Source organism: Peromyscus leucopus, chromosome 14, assembly GCF_004664715.2.
Source record: "Peromyscus leucopus breed LL Stock chromosome 14, UCI_PerLeu_2.1, whole genome shotgun sequence".
In the NCBI taxonomy this organism is placed as follows: domain Eukaryota; kingdom Metazoa; phylum Chordata; class Mammalia; order Rodentia; family Cricetidae; genus Peromyscus; species Peromyscus leucopus.
Window position 1 is genome coordinate 5,839,710 of NC_051075.1, and position 24,336 is coordinate 5,864,045.

Consider the following 24,336-nt stretch of genomic DNA (forward strand, 5'->3'; position numbering starts at 1 on the left):
TTAGCCTGGCTAGCCAGCAAACTTTAAGGATTCTCCTATTTCTGCTCCCTGGTGATGGGATTCCATATCGTCACCGCCCCAGCCGCCTCTTTATGTGTGTCCTGGGGATCCGACACGAGGTTCTCAAGCTTGTGTGGCAAGCACCCTACCCACTGAGCCGTCCCCCCAACCCCTTTCCCTTCATTTCTTCACCTACAGGCTGCCCTGGACCCCAGTAAAACTCATTACACAGCCCACACTTTCCTCAGATGTTCAGTCACACTGCCTTAGCCCTTGAAGTGCAGGATTACCCCATGTGTAACTCGGCCTGGCGTTAGTTGATTTTAGTGAATAGGTGCATACTGAGAAGTTAGGTTTTTTAAATCAAGATATGGTTTTAGTGCTTACTATAATGTTACTTTTTCGATTGTTGTGATCCAGTTAGAGGGCACGTGACTTTTAAAGAAATATCATTTATATTTATTAATGCTTTGTCTGCTAATAGAGTTAGGAAACGCGTTTCAACTGTCTGGCTGTTATACTGTACAGTTATACTGTAAAGTGTAGAAAGGCAGGTTATTTCATTGTCCCAGCAGCTGTCGCTAAATCCTGATTCCAGGGGCTGGTGTTTCTACAATAAGTAAACCAAAATGCCCCGTTGAGCCTATGAATAAGTTATCCATGGTGTTTTGTTACTTGAAAACTTGTTTCAGGGTCCCACAACTAGAGCTCACCCATGTGCTTTTTCTTTGTTACATTGACACTCTGCATCTGTGGTGACTTGTAAATCAAAGTCCCCAAGGTGTGGCTGGGCCCCCCACAATCTATACTGAACATCTCTCTTGCAAGTATATTGTTTTCGTGTTCCGGCATGTCGTCTTATTTGTGCCTTGAAATTATGCAGTTTTCACTTTTCCTTTGTGCCAGCATGCTCGCTGATTTTATGTTTTGGAGCTTGGTGTCTTCTCACTGTCCCCATGGAGTTGGCTTCAGTTTCTAGTTCTGAGACCTCTGCACAGACCCACTGACGATGGCGCCATCCTGCATATGCTGCTTGGACTGTAATTAACTGCCTTACCTTCACCGCCTCTTCTCATGGGTCCCTCACATGGCTTTGTGTATATGGTGGGAGTCTCATAAATCATCGTGGTTAACGATGATAGGACTATGTTGAAGCAAACTTCTGGAATATATCTTTGCCTGGATATCAGCCAGATAGATACGTTTCTGTAGATAAATAGGTAGCCTCTGGGCATGTGCCAATCATGGGAAGAGTTGGGAAGAGTTGAAAACACTAAGCACACTTAAGAAGTTCTAGCTGATTTCATAACCAGAGAAAGGACTGTGTTCACAAGAGGAGAGGGTGGAAGGTGAGGCAGGATTGTAGATGCTGCAGAAATGGGCTGATGTCATTGCTGTTGTCAGCCTTCTGTAAGGACAAGAGAAGCTGTGACGGAGGAGTGAGCTCTAGACAACGAACCAGCAGTGGGGGAAGAACTGAATTCGGATGCAGCATGTGAAGTCCTCAGAATTTCAGTAATGTTCTCTTTACTGTTAAGAAATTCCTGCTTTAAAAATATCTTGAGGGCTGGGGAGATAAATCAGTAAAAAGTACTTACTTTGCAAGCACTAAGGTTGAACTAGTTCCCCAGAACCCATGTCAATAAACTTGAGTGTGGTGATGTGTGCTTGCAGTCTCAATACTGGGACGGTAGAGACAGGACCATCCCAGGGGCTTGCTGACCACTCACCTAGGCTGCTTAGTAAGTCTGGACTAGGAAGAGACATTGTCTTTTAAAAAGTGGATAATACCTAAGGAATTGTACCTGAGACAATCCTCTGGTCCTCACATCTACACACATTCATGTGCATGCTCACCTGAGCACACAGTTACCTGTGCCTGGTACATATAATATTCATACTTAAATATTTGTAGCATATGATTCTTTTCATATTTTTTGCAAATATATATATAATCTATCTTTAATGTTTGCAAATAGTTTGGGACTATAAATAATACCTATTTAGCAGGTTACTAATATATATCTTATAATGGAGAGCTGTATGTCATGGGAAATTTTTATACAAACAAAACAAATCTATTTCTCAATCAAAAGGAACGTAACATACATTTAAGAAAAACAGCTTGTGCACAAGAAATAAAAAGGCATTATCCAGGTTGCCTTTGAATAGTAATTTCAAGTCTATGATACTTTGCTTAGAACTTGAATTATTTGTTGTACATATCTTATGTAGAAATTTTAAAATAGCACTTATATATAAATCTAGGTTATTTCCTATTCCTTAGAAAAATTAAACTTTATACATGCAAAGAAAATTAGGTTATGTAAATTTGGCAAGAATTTGACAAAAATTAGTTGGAATAATTAATTTGTTTACTTTTGTCATTCATGCCATTCACGTTTGCCATGCTAGGAGATCTACTAAAGAAATAGGTGATTCATTTCAGACCACAGGAAAATCAGTAGTTTGGGATTTGTCAAGGATAATTTGGTCTCTGGATTGTATGTGGGTGTACTTGTGACTGTATGCACTTGAGAGAAGTTAGCCCATTTAGATGTGTATGCTTTTAAGGGAGCGACCTGTGCTTCAGCCTGGGATTCAGGGACCCGTGATATTGCCATCAACTGGAAGTGTTCAGAAATGCAGATTCCTGTATCCAGGAAAATGAACAATCTGCATCTTTATGAGGTTCTGAGAGATTCTGGTGCACATTTAAGTTTGGGAATTGCAGGTCTAACCATCTGCTACATTTGATATTCTTCTCAAAGGCAGAAACTCACTCACTGGCCTTGAGTGTGTGTTCAGTTTTAGCTTTCACTGAACGCTGCCTGGTCAGCTAACAGGAGCCTTACACTATTCCATCCCAGTCTAGGATTTCCTACTTTGTGCTTCTACTTATGACAGAGAGGATTTGTTTATGTCAACTTCTAAATTCTTAACTTGGAAAATTTTTATGCATTATTAAATCTCAACAGATCACATTACTGTGTATACCTTATAATATGTTATCTTTTATCATTTTATCTAGGAAATATGTACACATTGTGCTTGCCAAACACAATTTATGAATTAACAGCTCTGATTGTCCATTTTACTTATTCGCTGCCCAGTAACCATGAACCAATGTAATGTCCTATAGTACAAACTCAGAACAAGACACAGGCTGCATTAGCTTTGTATTGCTATATATGTATGTATATATATATGTGTATATATATATATATATATATATATATATATATATATATATATATAAAATAAAATGGGACCTTGAATTCCTTGTTACAGGAACTCATGTTTTTTTAGGATTAGCTCTGTTTTCACTGCCATTCTACAATCTTTGGTAGTTTCTCATCGGAACAATAGTTGGTCCTCCAAGTGCCTCTAAGAGAGAGAGAAAGGAATTCTCACTAGAAGACAGTTCTTAAGGGAGTGTTTCTATTGTAATCTGTCTTCCTGTTGCTCAGCATGTGTTAGTTGCAGGAGTTAAGAGCACCTGATTCTTCTCCAAGGTCAAATCCAAAGATTTGAATTACAAGAGATTTGTTAACTACTTTTTTCCAAATCTAAGACCCAGAAAGTTGCTAAGAGTTAAGAGATTATATGAGCCCCTTTAAGATAGTATCAATTGACTGTATCCATTCAAGTGCTTCTTCCAAGTGGATTTTCAGTACCCTACTCTTCTTGTCCAGTGACTTCACCAAATTAAAAGTACTAGCGCTGTACTGATGAGCAGTGGACTTATGTTGTACAGACCAGAATCTGTGTATTAATTCCTTCCTGGCTGTGTCATCATAAATCGACTACTTTATCCTCAGCTACTGTGTCCATAATACACTTGCTTATGTGTACGTATGCAGTATGATTTCAGCATACATTTGTTTTAAGCATTCAGCACAACTTCCATCAAATAATAAAAGCTCAGCAATGTAGGGTATCAAATGGGAAGGAGTTACGGAGTTAGAATGATGTGCTAAAGCTGTCATTTGGAAGAGGAAGACTAAATAAGCGAGAGGAGTTAATAAGAGCACACATTTAATATTGTGCTGTGTGCAAGGAGAGACCGCTCTGTGTTGTCAAGAAAGAAATGGGAATGGGATGCAGCACACTCACTGAATGGAGAGCAGCGATTTCTGGAAAAGCCCATGGACTGGGAACTCACATCTCATGGAAGCATGGGTCTTTCTGTGAGAGGGGACTGGGCCCAGTGGCCCGTGGCAGGCAGACCTTGGTCACAGTGTTCTTTTGCTTTCTCTTCAGATATTCTTACTTGAAAGGATTTTTTTTTTCTGACAGCTCATCTTCCTCCCTGCTCTCCATCCTTTAAATAGTATTTAAATTATACAGTTGTATGCTGTTAGTGAATGACAGATCTTTGGGTGTGATCAGCTGGCAAGGGTCTGAGTCTAACAGAGGAACATGGGCATCACTCAGCAGCTCAGTCTTCACTGTTGGGGGCTTTAGTTTATATAGAATAGCAGACACAGAGTGGCAGTCTGATACATTTATAACCTCACAACACTGGGATTGATTTCCTACTAGGTGCATTTTTTCCCTCAGATTTTGAGAAAGACATTAGAAGCTAGCAGTTCTTGTCTCTCACTTATTAGCTGATCCTATGAATCCTATCAGATATTTATTTTATGAGTTAATAAATTGAGCCACAGGACGCAGTAAGTTCTTACAAAAGTCACACAGAAAGGATGTTTCAGAGACAGATCGAAAGTCAAGGAGTTGAGCTCCAGACTCAATGCTCTTAAAGAATAGCTTGAAAGCTGATTCAAATGAAGGAACTCCATAGGGAAGACTCAAAGTTAAGTGACCCAACAAGGAAAACAAAGCTTTTATAGTGATTTTTACATTTCCTCAGACCGGAAGGGAAGTGTGTGTCTCTAGCACTCTCTTGTTAGACCCACACTAGGGCTGCAGGCTGAATGGGGGGAGTGTATTGGCAGGTTCTGATTTTGAGATGACTCAACCAACATGTTCTGTGAAAAGTGGGTGGGTTTGCTTCTCAGAGACATTTCAGAATCTCTGACTCTGGGGACTTGAGGAAAAGCCTTTCAGGCTTGGTTGAGCCTTAGCTCTTCTTGGAGGGAAGTTCTCCAACAAGCCATCTTCCTCACAAATACACATGCTTTAGATAGTATTCCACTGTGCAGTTGTTCTCATGTAGTTCATGGTAAATCTTTAGTGAATAGTCATTATGCTATAAGGAAAACATTTAAATATTGCTATACTTCCTTAATTTTCTGAATGTCTTGGAAATTTGTTTTAAGTATTTAAATGTTTTTGAGCTAAAATACTTAGAGAAAGAAAGTTCTTCTAGCCACAGGCTGTTCCCTGTGCTGTGCCTGAGAGTGGAAATGTTAAGAATGACAGTCCTGAGTGATGGTGTGGGATTGTTCACATACAGTCTGGTTGTGCCAGCTAACGTATTCCTTGTTTACTGAGGAGATCAAAGATACCAGTGCCATATTTCGGTTAAGTCACATTTCTTTATTCCAATTAGATTAATTGATTATTTCCTGTTGAGAAGGGAGATGTAGGACCAAAAATAATTCTCCCTAACTGTAAACAGTTGTGAATAGTCTTGGTTTTAAGAAGAAAAGATTTATAGTTTGGTTGGTGTGTGTGTTCACATACATACCACTTATATTTAAAAGCCTTTTATACAATACTCTTTGCATGTACATACCTTATCTGGTGAACAGTGCTACATTAGTTCAGTTTTAAATTTATCCAATAGCTGAACAAATGTATTTTAATAACTATTAAATACCTACCACTATATAGCTGAGTGGTGGTTTACATGTCTATATCCTGTGTTCTAAAAGAAGATGTTGACTTAGCAGTTACCAGTTAAGTTTACTCAATATTTTTTAAAAAGCTTTAACACATTAATAAATAAATAGAGTACTTATAGGTTCTATTTATCACATCAAGAATTAGCCCAGTTTTTATACCAATGAAGGAAGTGGACTTTAAAGATTAAAAGTCTGTGTTGAAGAGCGGAGTCGGTTGGTTGTATTTTGAATAAGTGGTAGTCTTAAAATAGTCCCAATATTAGGGAATACTTTATTTTCAGAATGTTTAATATAAAAGTAGAATAATATATTAAAATAGTTAAAAAGTAACAACCAAGTAAATATGATAGTATGAAGACAGTTTATAAATTCTCTCTGTCCAGTTCTTTCAATAAAAAGCACAAATGTAATAAATACAGCATGAAGATTGCTTTTTCTTGACAGCCAGGCTGGATTTAGAACTCCCCGAGAGCGAGGCACCATTCTGGCTGTGCAGGTGTCGGTTTTCCCATGAAGACTAATGGGTGGGTGTGGGTTCCGGATTAGACTCCAACCCTACTGAATGCCCATGGCACCATCTTTACTGGAGTTCAAGATGGACAAATGGCATCAAAGGAAGCAGCTGGTGGAGTGCCATTCATTTCCTCACTGTTCCTGGGCTGGCCCTCACCTCCCTCCGCTCCACCTCATGTCTTTCTGCATAGCATACTGATACTCCAAAACTGTGCAACGTAAATTCCCTCTCCCGTGAGTGCACGAGTCACCATAACAGGTGTTTGGTTAATTGAGCAAGCCACGATTCTGAGGCATAGTACAGCAAAGGCCAGGGGAGAGTTGGAAAGCAACTTCTTGAATAAGAAATCCACCCGTTCTCCAAGGGGCCTCTGACATGAAGAGTTCCTCCAAGTGCCCCTTGGTGCAAAACCCAAAAGCAAGCAAGACTTAGGGATACAGACTGAGCTTTGCATTTCCACAAAGGCCCCTGAAAGTTGGTGGAACCTCATCTACAAGTTTCAAATGAAATCAGAATTCAGAAATATCATCCCATGTCTGATTGTCCCTCAGCTACAAAGAGAGGAGGAAAGAGAATTACAAATATCACGTCTCTGAGGACACCTATGACAATCCACTCAGTGTGAGAATCTAGCCAATACAGTGATTGGTAGAGAATGGGCACATGAGAGATGGAGTGAAGATCTGGGGGGAAGAATGTGATCTTTAGGTGGAATGGCTAGAATGTATACGTTTATGAAGGAAAGAAAGTCTAATGCAAACTTTTATTCCTAGGCAAGTTATTCTCAGAATTCAAAACAAAAGGCTCAAGGAATATACACCTGTTGAGGCCTTTGCTTAAAAACATAAAACAAAGCTATGGAGATGGCTCAGTCGGCAAGATGCTTGCTGTGTGAACATGAGCACCTGAGTTTACATCCTTAGAACACATGAAAGTTAGAACAATTCCTGCATTTTCCTGTGAGGTGGGAGACAGGAGAATTCCTCAGAAACTGTGTGGCCTCTTTGCCTTGTGTACACAGCAGCAGACAACAGATCCTTTCACGAACAGAGTAGATGGTGGGGACAGATGCCCACAGCTGTCTGACCTCCACACACATGCAATGGTATGCACATTGCCACACTTGTGCATTTATCATGCATATATAAAACCAAATACAAGTCCACAAAACTCTTGCAGATTAATATAATCCAATATAAAAATGTGCAAAAATGAATTAATAAGTAGGACAGTATTAAAAACCAAGTTTCCTTGGATGTAGGTTGTTGCTTGTAAAATATGGAAGACATGCGGTTACCGCATAATTTCCAGATGATGATCCAGCCTGCTCCTCCTCTTTCACAGAAGGTGTCAACACTGACTTTCAAATGGATCAGGTTGTCATTAATAGTCCAGGGTCTCTATCGTATTTGGTGATACCTTTGTTTAATCATTGGAAATTGGTTTCTCTGCATGTTAAAGATTATCTCAAGTTTATCAGTGGTTTCAGGTATACTTCATTTAGTGTTCTTTCATTTAAATTTAAAAATTTCATATGTATTGCATTCTTTTATAAGAATTATATTTATTCCTTTATGTCATCCTCCTGTTCTTGTAGTTACAGCATTGAATGGTGTCCATCCCACATTCAGAGATTACTCTTTGGTGATTAAAAATATGTTATTATTTTTTTTAGTTAAATCTGGTCTTTTATATAAAATATGGCAAAGTTTTAAATGCTGTTAAGCATTTGTTAGTGATTAAAAATGTATTTTTTCTCAACTATTCCAAACTTTGTCCTTAAGAAATTCACCTTTTTTTTTTTTTTAAAATGCTTAGGAGCTTAACTCAAGGCTCACATTTTCATCACAGATCTCATTTATGTGCATACAAAAGGGTTTTTTGTTTGTTTGTTTTTTGAGGCAGGGTTTCTCTGTGTAGTTTTTGTGCCTGTCCTAGATCTTGCTCAGTAGACCAGGCTGGCCTGGAACTCAGAGAGATCTGCCTGGTTCTGCCTCCCGAGTGCTAGGATTAAAAGTATGTCCCACCACTGCCTGGCAAAAAGGGAATTTTTAAACTAAAGCCATTCTTCTGAATCCAGAGTTCTGCATGATAAGGTCTGTTTCTGTGGTTGTCTGGATTCATATCTGACGAATGAGAGACGATTCAGCTTCCATGCACACTGCTTATCCGGACATAATACCACTGACCCTGTAGGAGACCTGAGACTCCAGGCCCTGTAAAAGACACTTTGCTCCTCACAGTATTGCAGTAGGGAGAACAGCAGGGCAGAACTTGCGCTCTGAAATGCAACTCCTGCATGAGAGATGTAGTTAGGTTAGTTGTTTCCTGGTAATGGGGCCCTTTATAAACATCCTGACAGGTGTAAGATGGAATTTCAGTCATTTTGATTTGCATTTTCCTGATGGCTAAGGATGTTTAACATTTCTTTAGGTGTTTCTCAGCCATTTGAGATTCCTCTGTTGAGAATTCTCTATACCACGTTTTTTTTTTAAAAAAAAAATTGTATTATTTGGTTTGTTGATATATAGTTTCTTGAGTTCTTTATACCTTTTGGAAATTAGTCCTCTTTCAGATGTGGGGTTGGTAAAACTTTTCGAATTCTGTAGTCTGCCATTTTGTTCTTTTTGATGGTGTCATTTGCTTTTTGTTTTATGAGGTCCCATTTATTAACTGTTGATCTCATGCCTGCATGATTGGTGTTCTGTTCAGGAAGTTGTCTCCTGTGCCAATGCATTCAAGGCACTTTCTCGTCTATCAGGTTCTAGCTGGCTGATTCACGTGGAAGACCTGCACCTTTCTGAAGGGAAGGGAAAGGAAGTGGATGTGGGGTGTTGGTGGGAGGAGGGACTGGGAAGACAGGAGGGAGGAAGGGGGAACTGTGATGGGTCTGGGAAAAAATCATTTTAAAGGAAAAAATCCTGATATTAGGAGAGTCTAACATTAAGCAAAGGATGCCTACAAACCACCCATCCTTCAGTCACATGGGAGACATATCTTTATGACTCAGGAATGTTTGGGGAAAGTGCTCCCAGGAGACTGACATCTCTAGTCTTAATTTCTAAAGAGTAAGTGAGTCTACAGGAGCAAGGCATAGCTTTCATTGCAAGTGGTCGGCCATAGCAACATCATGGAAGAGTCCGCAGCAAGTCAGACGCTTAAGCCTTTGAAATTATTTGGATATTTTAGAGGCGTGAAACATCATCTCCTTGTAACATCCAGAAGACTGGATTTCTTGGTGAAGCTTGATACACAGAGGGAGTTGATCTCTCTTAATGTGTTCATTGTATATGCTGCCAGGGAAGGCTTGCTTTTGTTTTTGTTTGTTTTGTTTTTTAAATCAGTGTTCTCTTTGAGCTTTGAGCTCAGTACAAATTTTAAATGGAAATAAAATCTTAGGAGTTATCAGTGAACTAATTTCTATATCAGAACTAGTTCTTGAAGCCTTCCCCTCCCTCATCCAGGAGTTTCTAACAGTACATGGACTTAAGCTGTTGACCAGGGCATCTGGGCTACAGTTCCATGTGTCAGGAACAGCCTTATATTTTAGAAGTAGATTGTAAAGTGTGATAAACACCATGCAGGCATGAATCATGAGATGTGAGTTTTAGGGACATTATTACAGCTAGATTTTATAAGAGAACCCTTTATAATAATTCTTAAATTCGTGTTTATAATTAAAAAAAAACTTGAAGCAAGATAATGCCAAGACATAAGACATACTTTATTGGGAGCATTTTTATGATTGATGTGTTGTCCCTTCTAATCTAGTCTAAGGTTGCTTACTACTTTTTGTTAGTTTGTTTGCTGGGACAGAGTCTCACCATGGAGGCAGCGCTGGCCTGGAGCTCACAGAGATCCACCAGTCTCTGTGGTCTGAGTACTGGGATCAAAGGTGTGCGACACGGCACCCAGATGAGCTACGTCTTAGACATTTTTTGTCGGTCTTTGTTTCTGGTTATTATTGCCCAAGTTCAGCTCTTATTTCTCTTAAACAGACATCATTGTTATAATTCTTACTGCTTTCCCTGCTTTTAGTCATTCTGGGTGGAGTGAAATCTACGGTGTGAACTATGGCATTTAAGAAGCTTCTGTGATCCCGCCAGCACCGACCAGTCTGCCTTTCTCTTTTATCCTGAACATTTACTGTAGTACATTCCTCATAAACATAAACCAGGCTCCTTGCCTGTTCCTTAGTGTTTTCTTGGTCCCCAGCATTTTTTCCCTATTTGAAATAGTTTTCTACATTTTTATTTTTTAAAATACTATACATTATTCATGGATTAATTGAAATCTCTTTCTTGTGGTGGTCTGATATACAGTTTATAGCAGATCTGCTGCTTTGTCATAAGGTCACTGACATCCATGTAGGTCTGTCTGTTCAGACTGTAAATGTCTTCTGATGTGTTTTTTCTCCTAGTGTGCTACCATCACATCCACAGCTCTGGACCACTCAGGTGGAGACATTCAGAACTTCCTCATAGACCAGTGCTGTAGCTTCATCTGGGTGACTGTAAGTACTAAACATGAATGGTTGGAGCATTTGAGACCCGAGCAAGCAATGTTAGAGAGAATGGATCTTTCTTGACTCATACATGTGCAACAGACAATTTTAGTAGATTAGTTGTGCTATTCACTACATGCTTAAAAATTGCATTTCTTACTATTTCAAATAGGAAAACATTATTTTCTGAACTCAATTCCTAGGAGATGCAAGTATTGCTTCTATAGACAGAAATTTAATTTTTCCATGTTTAAAGCAGATATTATGATGTAAGTTCAACCCAGAAAATAGCTCATATCTTAATATGCATAAATTATGTGTATCTTTTAAAGTAGTTTAATGGTTAATTCTGATAAATATTTTGATTATGATGTAAAAGTTCATCTCCTCATGAGTCAACTTTCATTCTGTACGATCTTTCTTTCACTGTCTCTTATATTGCTGTCTTCTAGGTTCTGTCCTCTGATTTTCAAGAGACCCGGAAGTTCCTGACTGCACTTGAGGAGAGCAGCCTTCCTCTCTTGTATCCAGTAGTTGTTGTTTTGGTAAGTGAGGAAAGCAGTTTGTCTCCCGTTGAACCTGTACTTTCTTCTCGTTTGTATCTGGAAAAATTGGACTCATCACCATCATGCAGAAGAACTCCAATTTTCTTAGGTAACTTCTGATGACTCTTGTCTTTGGAGCTATGACCATGTGGTTCAGTGACACTGGAAGACTAGTTGGTTCCTTTATCCTCACCAACATAACAAAAACATGGCCAAGGTGACTGGTTAATTAATGTCTAAGCTTTATTTAGGGTGGTCTCTGAACATAACAAAAACATGGCCAAGGTGATTGGTTAATGTCTAAGCTTTATTTAGGGTGGTCTGTCAACACAACAGAAGCAACAGGAGAGAAAATCCAAAGGCTGAAAGTACATGAGGAAGAAACAGTGTGGAAGGAAATCCTTTTTGGCTTCTCTGTGCCATGGAAAAAATGAGTAGAATGAGCAAGTGAGGGAAGAGATTATTTAGAAGAATGGCCTGGACATTTTTGGAGATACACATCACACACACACACACACACACACACACACACACACACACACCACATGTGTATATACATATGTGTGTGTTTGTTTATATATTTGTTTTGTTACAGACACACACACACACACTCACACACACACTCACACTCACATTTGTAAATGACTGAAAGAGTATGTTGACTGAAGAATTCACTTGGTTAGCCTGCCACAGTCTGTATCAAGGAAGATAACAGAGAGCAAATCCATTGAGGCGAAAGGTCAGAATCTATGTTGGTCTAACTGGCTGAGGAACAGGGCCTGAAGTCTGCAGCATTTTTTTTTTTTTTATCATATGAGAAGGACTTCTAAACATTCTCATAAATTGTGACTATCTGTTCCTAAAGCTCAAGTCTGTTCTGTACTATGGTAGCTTAATTTTTGTTATAGGTAAGATAATTAATACAAAATAAAGATAATACTTTGTATTAAACATAACTAATGTGAGCAATGAAAGTAGAGACAAGTTGGGTAGAGTAGGATTAGGATGAGTTCATTCACTGGCCAAGTGTATTTTGTTATGTCCCTAAGGATAGGTTCTAGGGGTGCAGCTAATATGGAAACTCATCACAAGTGAGTGATTTCCAGAGCAACACAGACTGTCATTGAGCATTTTATGAATCAACTCAGTGGTGGAAGGCACCAGGCTTTGAGGGATGAAGGGCACATTTGAAGTCCTGGGTTGAGCCCTCTGTTCCTCTTTCCAGATTTATTTGTGTAGAGGTCTTCATTTGATGTTCACAGGTGAGATGCCAAAGGGGCCGTGCAGTCTAGTCAGAGGAGACCAGTGCCCTAGTTCCTGTCTCGGGATGCTTAACTTTGAGATTCATTTTCCTGAGTGTAAAATTCAAGATAGTAACACCCACTTTGTACAGATCAGCATGAATGAACGTGGAAAGTAGCTTTCAGCCCAGCATTGGAGCCTTGGCAAGCCGGTAATGGCGCAGTAGCCTGGTACTTTCTGGCTTCTCCTCTTTCCAGTCTGGATGGGATGATTCAAAGTTCACTTCCATTACTCTAATCTGGTTTCCAAGCTTTGGTCAAGTTATCCATGTTTCTCCTGGGTACTTCCACTGGAGTGTTTCCCTTTCTAAATTCAGTATCTCAGCTCTATCACATTATTTCTAAGCTAACAGTTACTAAAGTTATAACAGTCACATTAGGCCAAAGGCACTCAAGGTCATTTCCCAATGAATGACAATTTAGCTGATTATTCTCCAAGTTAGTAGAAGTATGGAAATACTATGATAATAATATTCAGTAAAATAGATTTAAGTCTAGATAGTGTTAGGGTCCTGGAGAAGTCCCACAAAAGACCATGTATGCAATGAGCAAGAGCATTTATTATTTTGAGAAAGATTCCAGTATGCTGGGGCCAACCATCCTACACAAAGGCACAATAGTGATGACCCTGAGAGAAGCTCACAGGCTCCTTTTAAGCACAGCCAAGAGGAGTCCTAGGGCAGTTAGGTCATTTCATATGATTGGTTTAAGCAAGTGGCAAACATGTTAGTACATTCTAACTGGCCAGGGCTAGTCAGAGGCTGGTTAAAGCTATAGCTTTTTCCATTTTTTGGCAGGCCTGTACAAGTGCCAGGCTTTGTCCTTATTTGGTTATCACCTTGAGCTGCTGACTGTGGCTCTGGCCTGGACTGCACCTACCAGGCCCCTCATCCTTGCTCTCAGGGGTGTTGGAGATTGATTGTCCTTTGTTCGTGGCCCTTCTTCAGAAACTGCCTGCTCAGTCTCAGGAGACGGAAATTGAGGCCTGATATCTGAGAGCAGACTGAGCAGCCTGTTATGGCGTCTGCTTGGTCCTCTCAGATAGGTTATACATTAAACATTAAAGGAAATATATATAACACAGTCCAGGAGAGGCCAGTTCTGCAAAACTGCTCCAGGGTTGTGAATCCAAGACCTCAGAGTAGTTGGACTGTAGGAAACTTTTTTTTTTATTTTTTTTTATTTTTTTTATTTTTTTAAATTTATTTATTAATTATATATACAGTGTTCTGTCTGCACGCATCCCTGCAGGCCAGAAGAGGGCACCAGATCTCATTACAGATGGTTGTGAGCCACCATGTGGTTACTGGGAATTGAACTCAGGACCTTTGGAAGAGCAAGCAGTGCTCTTAACCTCTGAGCCATCTCTCCAGCCCTGTAGGAAACTTTTTTATCTGAGGGTATTTAGGAATAAGTTCCTATCTATCTGACAGGTAAATACGGAAGCACACATGCTTCTGATGGTAACTTTCTCTTTTACCTCATCTTAAAAAGTCTCTTTTTCTGAAAATCTGTCTCCACACAGCTGCATCTCTTTACATACACACAGCCTCATCTCTTCCCGCACAGCCATGTATTTTTATACACAGTTCATCTCTTTTTTACATAGCTCCAAAATTTCTTCTCTCTACCCTGCTACATTCCTTTACATGCTAATATTTAATACATACACATATATGTGTGTGTATTATATGTAGCATGTAGTATTGGAGTTTATAGTATAAACATGAATTTTGCTTGCATTTATATTTGTTATTTACATATATATTTATAACATTTTGTTTAACTGTATTAGAGGTCTCAGAGGCCATTCTGTCCATTTCACTTCTTCTAAATTAACTTTACTGAAAAATCAATACAATGTATGCTTTTGTTTTGATTTTTAATGGGGCTATAGTTAAATGACTGCAAATTCTAAGACATCTAGTTTTTTTTTTTACACAGTATTCTTTATTCATCATAAATATGTTCTAAAATTATAAATGATAAAGAAATGTGTATTTTTACTTTGAACTGGTGTGATTCAATAGATATAAAATGTAACTTTTTATTGATACACGATTTCATGTAACCCAGGCTGTGCCCCCAAGAATGACCTTGAACTCCTCACTTCCAAGTGCCGTGATTACATGACTGTTTCAGCCTTTCTGTCCAGACTGTAACTGCTGTTTAGTCTTAAATGGGTTGTATAAGGACTACCAACTTCCAGTTTGACTCTCCCTGAGAAGAGTCATCTAAAAACCCAGTGAAATTGTGATCATTTCATTCTCGTTCAGACATTTGTGAAGTTCTTACCTGGCTCCTGTCAATTTAGAAGGTTGTAGTCGGCCCTGTCTTCATTTTCCATGCTTTTGAGTCAAGTACAGGAAAAGGAGACTGGAGGTCAACTAAGCTTAGTAGATCAATTTTTGAAATTTAGTTTAATTGATTAAATAATTGTGTGTGTGCGTATGTGTTGTGTGTGTATGTATGTGTGTGTATGTGTGTGTGAATGTGTATGTGTGAGTGTGTGTGTATGGTGTGTATGAGTGTGTGTGTATGTGAGTGTGTGGTGTGTATGAGTATGTGTGTATGTGAGTATGTGTATATGTGTGTGAATGTATGTGTGTGTATGTGTGTGAGTGTGCATGTACATGTGCATGTAGGTCAGAAGATAACTAGTGGAAGCTGATTATCTCCTCTACCACATGGGTTCTGGGAGGGACTTGAACTCCTGTGCACATGCCAGGTGCCTTTATCTACAGAGCCATCTCCGTGGCCCTGGGTTGTTTGAGAAAGTATTAAATGTTGGTATGGGATTTTCTCATAGTGTCAAGTAGATACAAAAAGTCCTTTGAAATTCCTTGGTTTCTATCATCAAAAGGGACAATCAGCTTTTGAGTCAATTGATTCAGGAACTTACACACTGAAAGGAACACAGGATGTGCTCCTGAGTCTTGGCATAGTGGACTGGATTTATTTTAGATTTTGTACAAGTCTCTACTATGTGACTACTTAATGAAAACTCAGGCGTTAGGACATCTTTAATGCTGGGGACGTTTATTGTTTAGGCTAAACTGGTGTGGGGAAGTAGTTTCTACTTTAAGATCCAGTTGAAGGAGGGCACAAAATTTCCACATAAAGACAAGGGAAAAAATGAAGTGCTTTGGAAAGAACTAAGAAACTTGTTAAAATAATGTTTTCTTTTTAAAGAGCTCGTTTTTTTTTTTTCATACTCTTTTTATGTAACCCTGTGGATATTGTGTAATAGTATATTATGACAAGCTTCATTTCCAGTGGTCATTTTATAAAACACTTCGGGTAAGTTTAGTTCTCTAAAATTCTTTTATTTGCCCTCCATGTTCAAAATACTGTTGTGGACCATCTATTTGGTCATCTTTCTTACTTTCCCTTTATTTTTTTTATATTGGCTTACTTTGACAAATTCTTGTGTTGATAACATTTAATATTATTTAAGGAATAAGCTTTTTTTATATTTAATTCCTTGAGAACTTCATATTTATTTTGAATATATTCACCCTCTCAACTCCTCCTATGACTCAGCCTCCCATCCCTTCCTACCCAACTTTGAGATTATTTTTTTCCTCTTTCCCCATTGAGTCCAGTCTGTCTGTTGCCAACTAGTTTTGGGATCGGGGCCAGCGCTGCTGTGTGGTCACCCTCTATGTGTCACATCGGTCAAGTGTCTGACTCCCCCTCCTGCAGCCACTATCCAGTGCTGATGGCTTTTCAGCCAGTGGCGGATCAAGTGTCCCCCCACACCCTTCTATGCTGGAAGCTAGCGTTACTTTGATCAACCTAAAATCTTTGTTTTGGTAGATTTAACTACATATTTCTACAATGAACCAGAGATGGTTGGTAATATTGGCTGTTTGATGAAAACAGATGTTTGTATTAAAAGTGGAAAAAAGATTGCTGGGTAGAATTATTCACAGTGTTGTGTTTTAATGAATTTGTGTGTATTCTTGGTGACATTTGTTGTTCCATACAATCTTTTAGTTTTGACCTTTGGAAACACATTGTCAGATAATAAGCATGTCTCTCATTGGGAGACAATTCCCTATTTGGATGAAAAACACTCTATTATAGATAAATACATATAAAAGGATTCACAATTTAGATAGTTTATGTTATTCAGTAAGAAAAGTCTATAGAAAATACATATAAGAAAAATACAGGTTAAAATCATTGCTTTCTTTCTCAAAAAATTATGTAAGAATATGATTGAATTCTCTTTGAGGTGTGACATCTGTGTGTGTGTGGGGGGTGGGTGTGTATGCATTTTATCTAACACTGTGTTTGATGTTCTCCTATGACTCCATAATGTGTTTTCTCTCCTGCTCTCACCCTCTCTTTCTCCCCATCCTCCCCATTCCTTTCTGTTCCCTTTGTCACCTAGGCAGCTGTGTTTCTGCTCTCATGTCCTAAACACCTCTATGATTCTATGCGGCTGTACAAAATCTAGGATCTGAAGAGGAGAGAAAATGTGATAATTGCCTTTTTGAGAACAATTTCATCATTTAGGAGAACATTTTTGAGAAAGTTTTTGCCTATGCCTATATTTTGAAGCATTCCCACAGCTTTTTCTTCTAACAACTTTGGTATTTCAGATCTCACATTAAGATCTTTGATGGTTTTGGAGCTGGGTTTTCTTCAGGGTGAGAGATAGGGATCTAGGTTCATTCTTGTATGTATGCATATCCATATTTTCAGAACCATTATTCAAATTTTTTTCTGATGATTGTTTTTATATTTTGCTAAAAATTAGGTGTCTCTGGCTGGGTGGGTTTGCTCCTGGGTTCTCCATTCTGCTTCATTGATCTGTGCGCTGTGCCACTTTTGTTACTATGACAGTAATATATCTTGAAGCCAGGACCGGTAATATCTTCAGCCTTGTTCTTTCTGCTTAGGATTGCTTTATCTATTCAAACTTTTATGTTTCCTTAGGAATCTTAGGACTTTTTTCTAGTTTTGTAAAAAATGCCACTGTCATTGGAATTTTATAGAATGTTTACACTATAGTAACCATGTTTACAGTCTTAATTCTGCCAATACATGACCATGAGAGATCTTTCTAAATCTTGTAGTGTCTTCTTCAGTTTTCTTTTTTTTTCTCCCGTGTTTTAAATTTTTCGTTGTAGAGGTCTTCCACTTCCTTAGTTAGGTTTATTCCTAGATATTATTTTGGAGCTCCTAAGATTCGAATTGCTTTCCTGATTTCTTTCTGAGCATGTTTATTATTGGTATACAAGAAGGCTACACCATTTCCTATGCTTTTGGGGAATCCTGCTTCTTTGCTGCAGTGCTCATCAATTCTAAAAGTTACCTGTTGGAATCTGTCTGCTCTCCTTGTATAAGATCATGGCATCCTACTTCTTTCTCATTTGTATTCCTCTTATTTCTCCTAGGCTTGAGTCTTTGCCTAAAACCGTGAGCATTCTTTGAATAAGAATAGAGAAAGTCAAGAGTCTTGTCTGGTTCTGAATTTTATAGTGGAAAATGCACTGAATTTCTCCCATTGGGTGTACTTTTGACTGTAAATTTGTTGTATATAGCTTTGCAGCATTTTATCATGTTGAGGTACATTCCTTCTATTCCTTATTTCTTTCTTTTTTTTTTTTTTTTTGATTTTTCGAGACAGGGTTTCTCTGCGTAGCTTTGCGCCTTTCCTGGAGCTCACTTGGTAGCCCAGGCTGGCCTCGAACTCACAGAGATCCGCCTGGCTCTGCCTCCCGAGTGCTGGGATTAAAGGCGTGCGCCACCACCGCCCGGCTTATTCCTTATTTCTTAAGAGCTTTTTTAAAAAAAGGATGTTGGACTTTGTCAAAACCATGCTTCTGTAATTTCTATCCTTAAGTTTGTTTATGTGATGTATTATATGTATTTATTTTTATGTTTTTAACTGTCCTTACGTCCCCGGGTTTAAGTGAATCTGAGAGTGGTAAATGGTCTTTCTGATGTGTTCTTCACTTGGATTTGCATGTATTTTATGGAGAATTTTGCACCTGTGTCTATCAGGGAGTTGGCGGACAGTTTGGTTTTGTTGCTGCGACAGTCTGGTTTTGATATCTGTAACCCTGACTTCATGAAGTCTGTAGCTCTGTTGCTTCCCTTTCCAGTATGTGAAGTGGTTAGAGGAGCATCGAGCTCATTCTGTACACATCTGGTAGAGTTCAGCAGGGAACATGTGGGTCTGGACGTTTATGTTTTTTGAGGAATTTTTTTGAAGTTTCTGTTCCATTGCTTGTTATAGATCTGTTTAAATTGTTTATACCCTCTTGGTTTAATTTTGGTAAGCTACATGGTATAGACATTCATCCAGTTCTTTCAGATTTTCCAGTTGAATCACATTTTAGTTTTTGAGTGTGTCCTAATGACTTTCTGAATTTCATTGGTATCTGTTGTCATGCTTCCTCTTTCATCTCTAATTTTATTAGTTTGGGTCTTCTCTTTCTGCTGGATAGTTTGGCTAAGGGTTTGTCCAACATTTCGAAGATCCAAGTTCATTAATTATTGTGTTTTTTTATTTCCACTTTGTTAAATTTTGTCATAATCTTTATTATTTCTTTCATGTACTGACTTTGGGTTTGGCTTGTTATCTTTTCTAGATAGCCATTTTTTCAGATAGTCTTATACCCTAAGCCTAGCTCTTATTTATTTATTTATTTTTAACACTGGTACTTTTAGCCCACTAAGGACTGCTCTGATTGTATGCAGTAGGTTTTGATATGTAGTGTTTTCATTGTCATCTGCTTTTTGGCATTTGAAATTTTCCTTCTTGATTTCTTTGATGACCTATCATCACTCAATACTATGTTGTTTAGTCTCCATGAGTTTACAAATATTCTGTGATTTCTCTTGCTGTTGGTTTCTAATTTTACTTCATTGTGATCAGGTAGAGAATACATGAAATTGTTTTGAGTTTACTATGATTGTTAAGACTTGCCTTGTTTCCTATTACACAATATATTTTAGAGAAAGTTTCATGAGCTATTGAGAAGATTGTATATTCTGCAGTATTTGCATAGATTGTTAACTAAGTTAACTAATGATAACTTAGGTACATTTGATTTCTATGTCACCTAATGAAGATGCTTTTTATACTTGTTTCTTGTTGGAATAACCTATCTGTTCATGAGAGTGGGATATTGAAATACTCACCATTATTGTGCTGGGGTTAACAAACACATGTAGAAGTGTTTGTTTCATGAAAATATGTATGTCAGTGTTTGGTGCTTATATATTTAGAATTGTTTTACCTTCTTGATTATTCCCCTAATCTTCTGAGATAACCTTTGTTATCTTTTCTAATATTTCCATTTTGTCAGATATTAAAATAGTGACATCTGCTCACTCTTCACATCTGTTTGTATTGGAATGCCATTTGCATCCTTTATCCTAAGGCAGTGTTTGTCTTTGATAATCAGGTATATTCTTCCAGGCAACAACTAAGGAGATCCTGTTTTTTTAAAACCAATCTGCTTGTTTGTGCCTCTCTGTGGTGGTATTGTGTTCCCCAAAATATTGTGTACTCTAATAAATTTATCTGGGGTCAGAGAACAGACAGCCACTAGATACAAAGGCTAGAAAATGGTGGCACTCACACCTTTAATCCTAGCATTCCAGAGATAGAAATCCCTCTGGATCTCTGTGAGTTCAAGGCCACATTGGAAACAGCCAGGCATGGTGACTCACGCCTTTAATCCCAGGAAGCAATGCTTTAATCCTAGGGAGTGATGGTAGAAAGCATAAATGTATATAAGGCGTGAGGACCAGAAACTAGAGGCATTTGGCTGGTTAAGCATTTGGCTGGTTAAGCATGTGGCTGATTAAGCATTCAGGCTTTTAAGCAGCAGTTCAGCTGAGAGCCATTGGGATGAGGACACAGAAGCATCCAGTCTGAGGAGACAAGACCAGCTGAGGATCCGGCGAGGTGAGATAGCTCTGGCTTATTCTGTCTCTCTGACTTTCCAGTATTCACCCCAATAACTGGCCTCGGGTTTGATTTTATGAATAAGAACTTTTAAAATTCCTGCTACACCTCTCTACTAGAAAATTGAGACCATTAGCATTCAAGTTATCATTGGAAGTTATGTTTCCCTCACGTGTTGATTTTGTCAGGTTCAAATATTTTCTATTTCTGATTTGCATATCTAACTATTCTGGTGTAGCTTATTCTTTCCCATAGTATTATACATGTGTTTATCTTTCTCTTATGTGCATGGCAGTTCTTCTAGAATCTTCTGTGGCATTGGCTTAATAGTGCTGCATTCTTACAGTTTTGTGTTTATCATGGAAAGGCTTTTTCTCTGGCAATTATGATCAATGGTTTTGTGATTTATAGCAGTCCTGGTTAGCAATTATAGTCTTTACAGCTTGGAATTCTATACTAACTCAAGCTATTAGAGTTTCTGTTGAGAAATATGCTGTAATTTTGATAAGCTTGATTTTATATGTGACTTTGTGTATCCATCTTGCAAATTTCAGTCTTTTTTCTTAGTTACCCATGTTTAGGGTCTTGACTAGATTACAGTATGGAGAGGTATTTCTCTGGTCTTATCCATGTTTCTTGAATATGAATGGTCGGTCATCCCTCTTCTTAGATTTGGAAACTTTCTGTTATGATTTCTTTTGACTAATGTTGAAACCATTACCCTGAAGTTTGTCTTCTTCTATTCCCACGATTTAGAAATCTTGTCCTTTAAAGATGTTCCATATGTCTGTTCTTCCTTAAACCATTCTATCGTTTTTTTTTAAAACTCTATGAGCTTTTTTTAAGATTTTAATTTCATTTTTTTTAGTATTTCAATGTCTTTATTGGGTTCATTTACATATCTTTTGTCTTCTTTATTCCATTAGATGTATTTTTGTATTTTCTCTTTAGTTTATTTATATCCTCTTTGATTTATTAAATTATTTTACTTTCAGTTATATATATGTGTGTGTGTGTGTGTGTGTGAATATGTGTATGTAAGTGCCTTCAGTGGTAAAAGGCTTTGTCCCCAGGAATATGGAGTTGCAGGTGATTGTGAGCCACCTGACGTGTGTGCTGGACCCAAACTCTTGTCTACTGAGAGAGCAGTTAGTGTTTTTGCCACTGACCTCTCTCTCTCTAGCCCTCGTCCTTTTCCATTTGATCAAATATTCTTATAGACAGTTTTTAAGTCCTTGTTTTGTGTTTCATCTTGTTTTTTTCTTATTGCGATCTATTACTCTGGAATTGATATTTTTAAAGGGTGACCTAGTGCTTCTAATTTTCCTGTGTCTAGTATTATTGCATTAGGAGTTGTGTGGCCAGAGTTACTTCATTGGTTAGATTTTTATCAGCTACAGTCTTTCAGTTGAAATATCTGCAATGTTCAAACAGGACTAGGCTGTAGTAGGGTCAAGGTGTTGTACCTCTGCAGTTTACTGGGGATTTTAGGTGCCAGGCATAATCTCTAACACTACCCCAGGGGTCACCTTTTTCCTAAAGACACAGCCACAGCTAGAGATTCCCCCTTCATTAAGAAAGTATTGTAACACTCCTTACAAACAGTCAGTACCTATTGAAGAATGACGGGAAAAGGATAGTGTATACTAAGATGTTACTCACTAAGGTTAGAGATAGCAGGGAATTAAACTAAGCATAGGGCTTACTTCTATGTCGACTGGGACAAATATCAAAGAGGAAAAGTGGGAGGAAGGGGATATTGCTGTATTGTTAGGAAACAGCTTAAATATCACTGAAGCTATAGAAGGTTACAGTGGAGATGTAAAATGAGGAGGAAGGGTAAAGTGACTGATAAGAATGAGGTGGAAATCATGGGAGTTGTGAATCAAACAGTTATGAGAAATACATGCTATGATAGGTGCCCAAACAGGTGTTTATGAAAGAATGAGAACCAGTAAAATACAAGTTAAATAGATGAAGAAGATTATAGCGTCCGTCATATACCCCTTTCTGTTTGGGTTGGGATTTGAATTTTTCCTACTCCCATCATACTTCATATGGCAGAGTCAGGTAACTGGGATAGTGGTTTGTGTCTAATTCAAACTGATAAACCAGATTTGGGGTATACAATATCCCCGTGAGTTCAAGGAAATTACCTTTGGGGTTGAATGTTTGTTTAGTATCCAGTAGCTGTCAGTCCTGCCGGGATTTTCCCAGAAGTCAGCAGGAAATGTGGATTTTGGGGAATTTCTACCCATTATTGTTCTGCTTGTCCTGGAGGACCACTCTTCCCATGCGTGGGTTTCTTTAGAAGGTACTGAAGTGACCACACAGGCCCGCCCAGTTGTTTGCTTGTCCGGCTGGAGATGCTGTCCCATGCAGGCCCTGGCTTCTGTTTCTCTTCCATCCTGTGCTCTCCTGACTGGCGGATTGGATCAGGCACAGAAGTAATTACATGGTCCTGCACAGCCACTGCTTCTCAATTCCTATGTTGTCATTTCCCCAGGCCGTTTTCTATGATTTCTTCTTAGAGTGTTCTCTCCATGGTTCCTGGGAAGAAGCTTCAGGCTCATGGGTTACACCTCAGTCTCCGTTTTCAAAGCCTGGGCTCCTCCTGCATCTCTGCCCATGGCCCCTGATGTATCCACTTCCTATTGCCTCTTCTCCTTCAGCACTGATGCTGGGGGATGGGGAGAACAATGCCAGGGTGGTTTGTGGCTCCTCCTTCCTGCTTTGGTAGAGCTCAGTTGGTATGTGCCCTCTACTTTGGGCTATTGTCTCATTTGTAAACAAAAGTCATTGTTTATTATACTGGCTGTTTCCTTCCTTCAAATGTGATATCCAATACTGTTTAGTGTAGCCTATAAACTATTAAAGTTTTTTCTGAGTTCATCTTTGTACCGTCTTAGACTATATGATGTAAATGTTCCACAGCTTACAGTAGGTAATTACGCATTCTGAGAAGCCAGTCGTATGATGAAAACACATTTGACATCTGTAACCTACACAGCACTGGAGCTTAGCAGCTCCTATTGTGGAGCCTGCAGGTTGTTTTCCCTCTGGAAGGTGGGACTGGCTGGGCACTGGCACTCCCTGCATTCTGTAGCATCAGAGAGTATCCTAGCACTAGTCAAGATCAAAATTCAGTGTTTGCTTTCTACCGAATACAGATTGCTGTCACACCGTTGTGGAAAAGGAATATTCTACATGGATAGTCTAAGTTGGGGACTGTGTATATTTGACCCTTTTTTCAGATTGTTTCTTGTTAGAGGATTATCTGAAAGTTCTTTTCACAGTGTCCTTTATAAAAGCTATGTACATGGGGCATACCCAGTTCTCTGTTTTTCTTTTCTTATTTCCTTTAGGTTTACTACTTCTATAATAATGGACATATATTTAAAAAGATAGCATTTGAAAGTATCAAAGGTAAATTCATAAAAAGTAAAATTGATGTTAAAATTACTCAGGAAATCATTGGCTTCTATTTGAATGAAACAAGAATCAACAGGGCTAAGATTGTGAACTGAGGTAGCCTCCTATACTTAGAGACTTGTGGTCACAGAGCTATTGACTTTTCCTGGGCAGTAAGGAAGAGAGACTTTTGGAGGCAGTACTACCAATACTGTATTCTAACCAAGATTATATAAAAATGATCTTGTAAAAACCATCATAATTCACATATTATCTCCAAAAAGCTCAGTAGGAATTCTAACTTACTTGGCTGTATTT

At 38.5% G+C, this 24,336-nt stretch overlaps 1 protein-coding gene across 3 annotated transcripts in view; it reads left to right on the forward strand.

Moving 5' to 3' along the window:
- Crppa (CDP-L-ribitol pyrophosphorylase A) overlaps positions 1 to 24,336 on the forward strand; it is a 281,669-nt gene that overhangs the window by 139,349 nt on the left and 117,984 nt on the right. For all 3 annotated transcript variants that reach the window (XM_028878415.2, XM_028878413.2, XM_028878416.2), the window contains 2 exons: positions 10,745 to 10,837; positions 11,281 to 11,373. In XM_028878415.2, the coding sequence (XP_028734248.1) occupies positions 10,745 to 10,837; positions 11,281 to 11,373 (186 nt within the window). The remainder of the gene's footprint in view (positions 1 to 10,744; positions 10,838 to 11,280; positions 11,374 to 24,336) is intronic.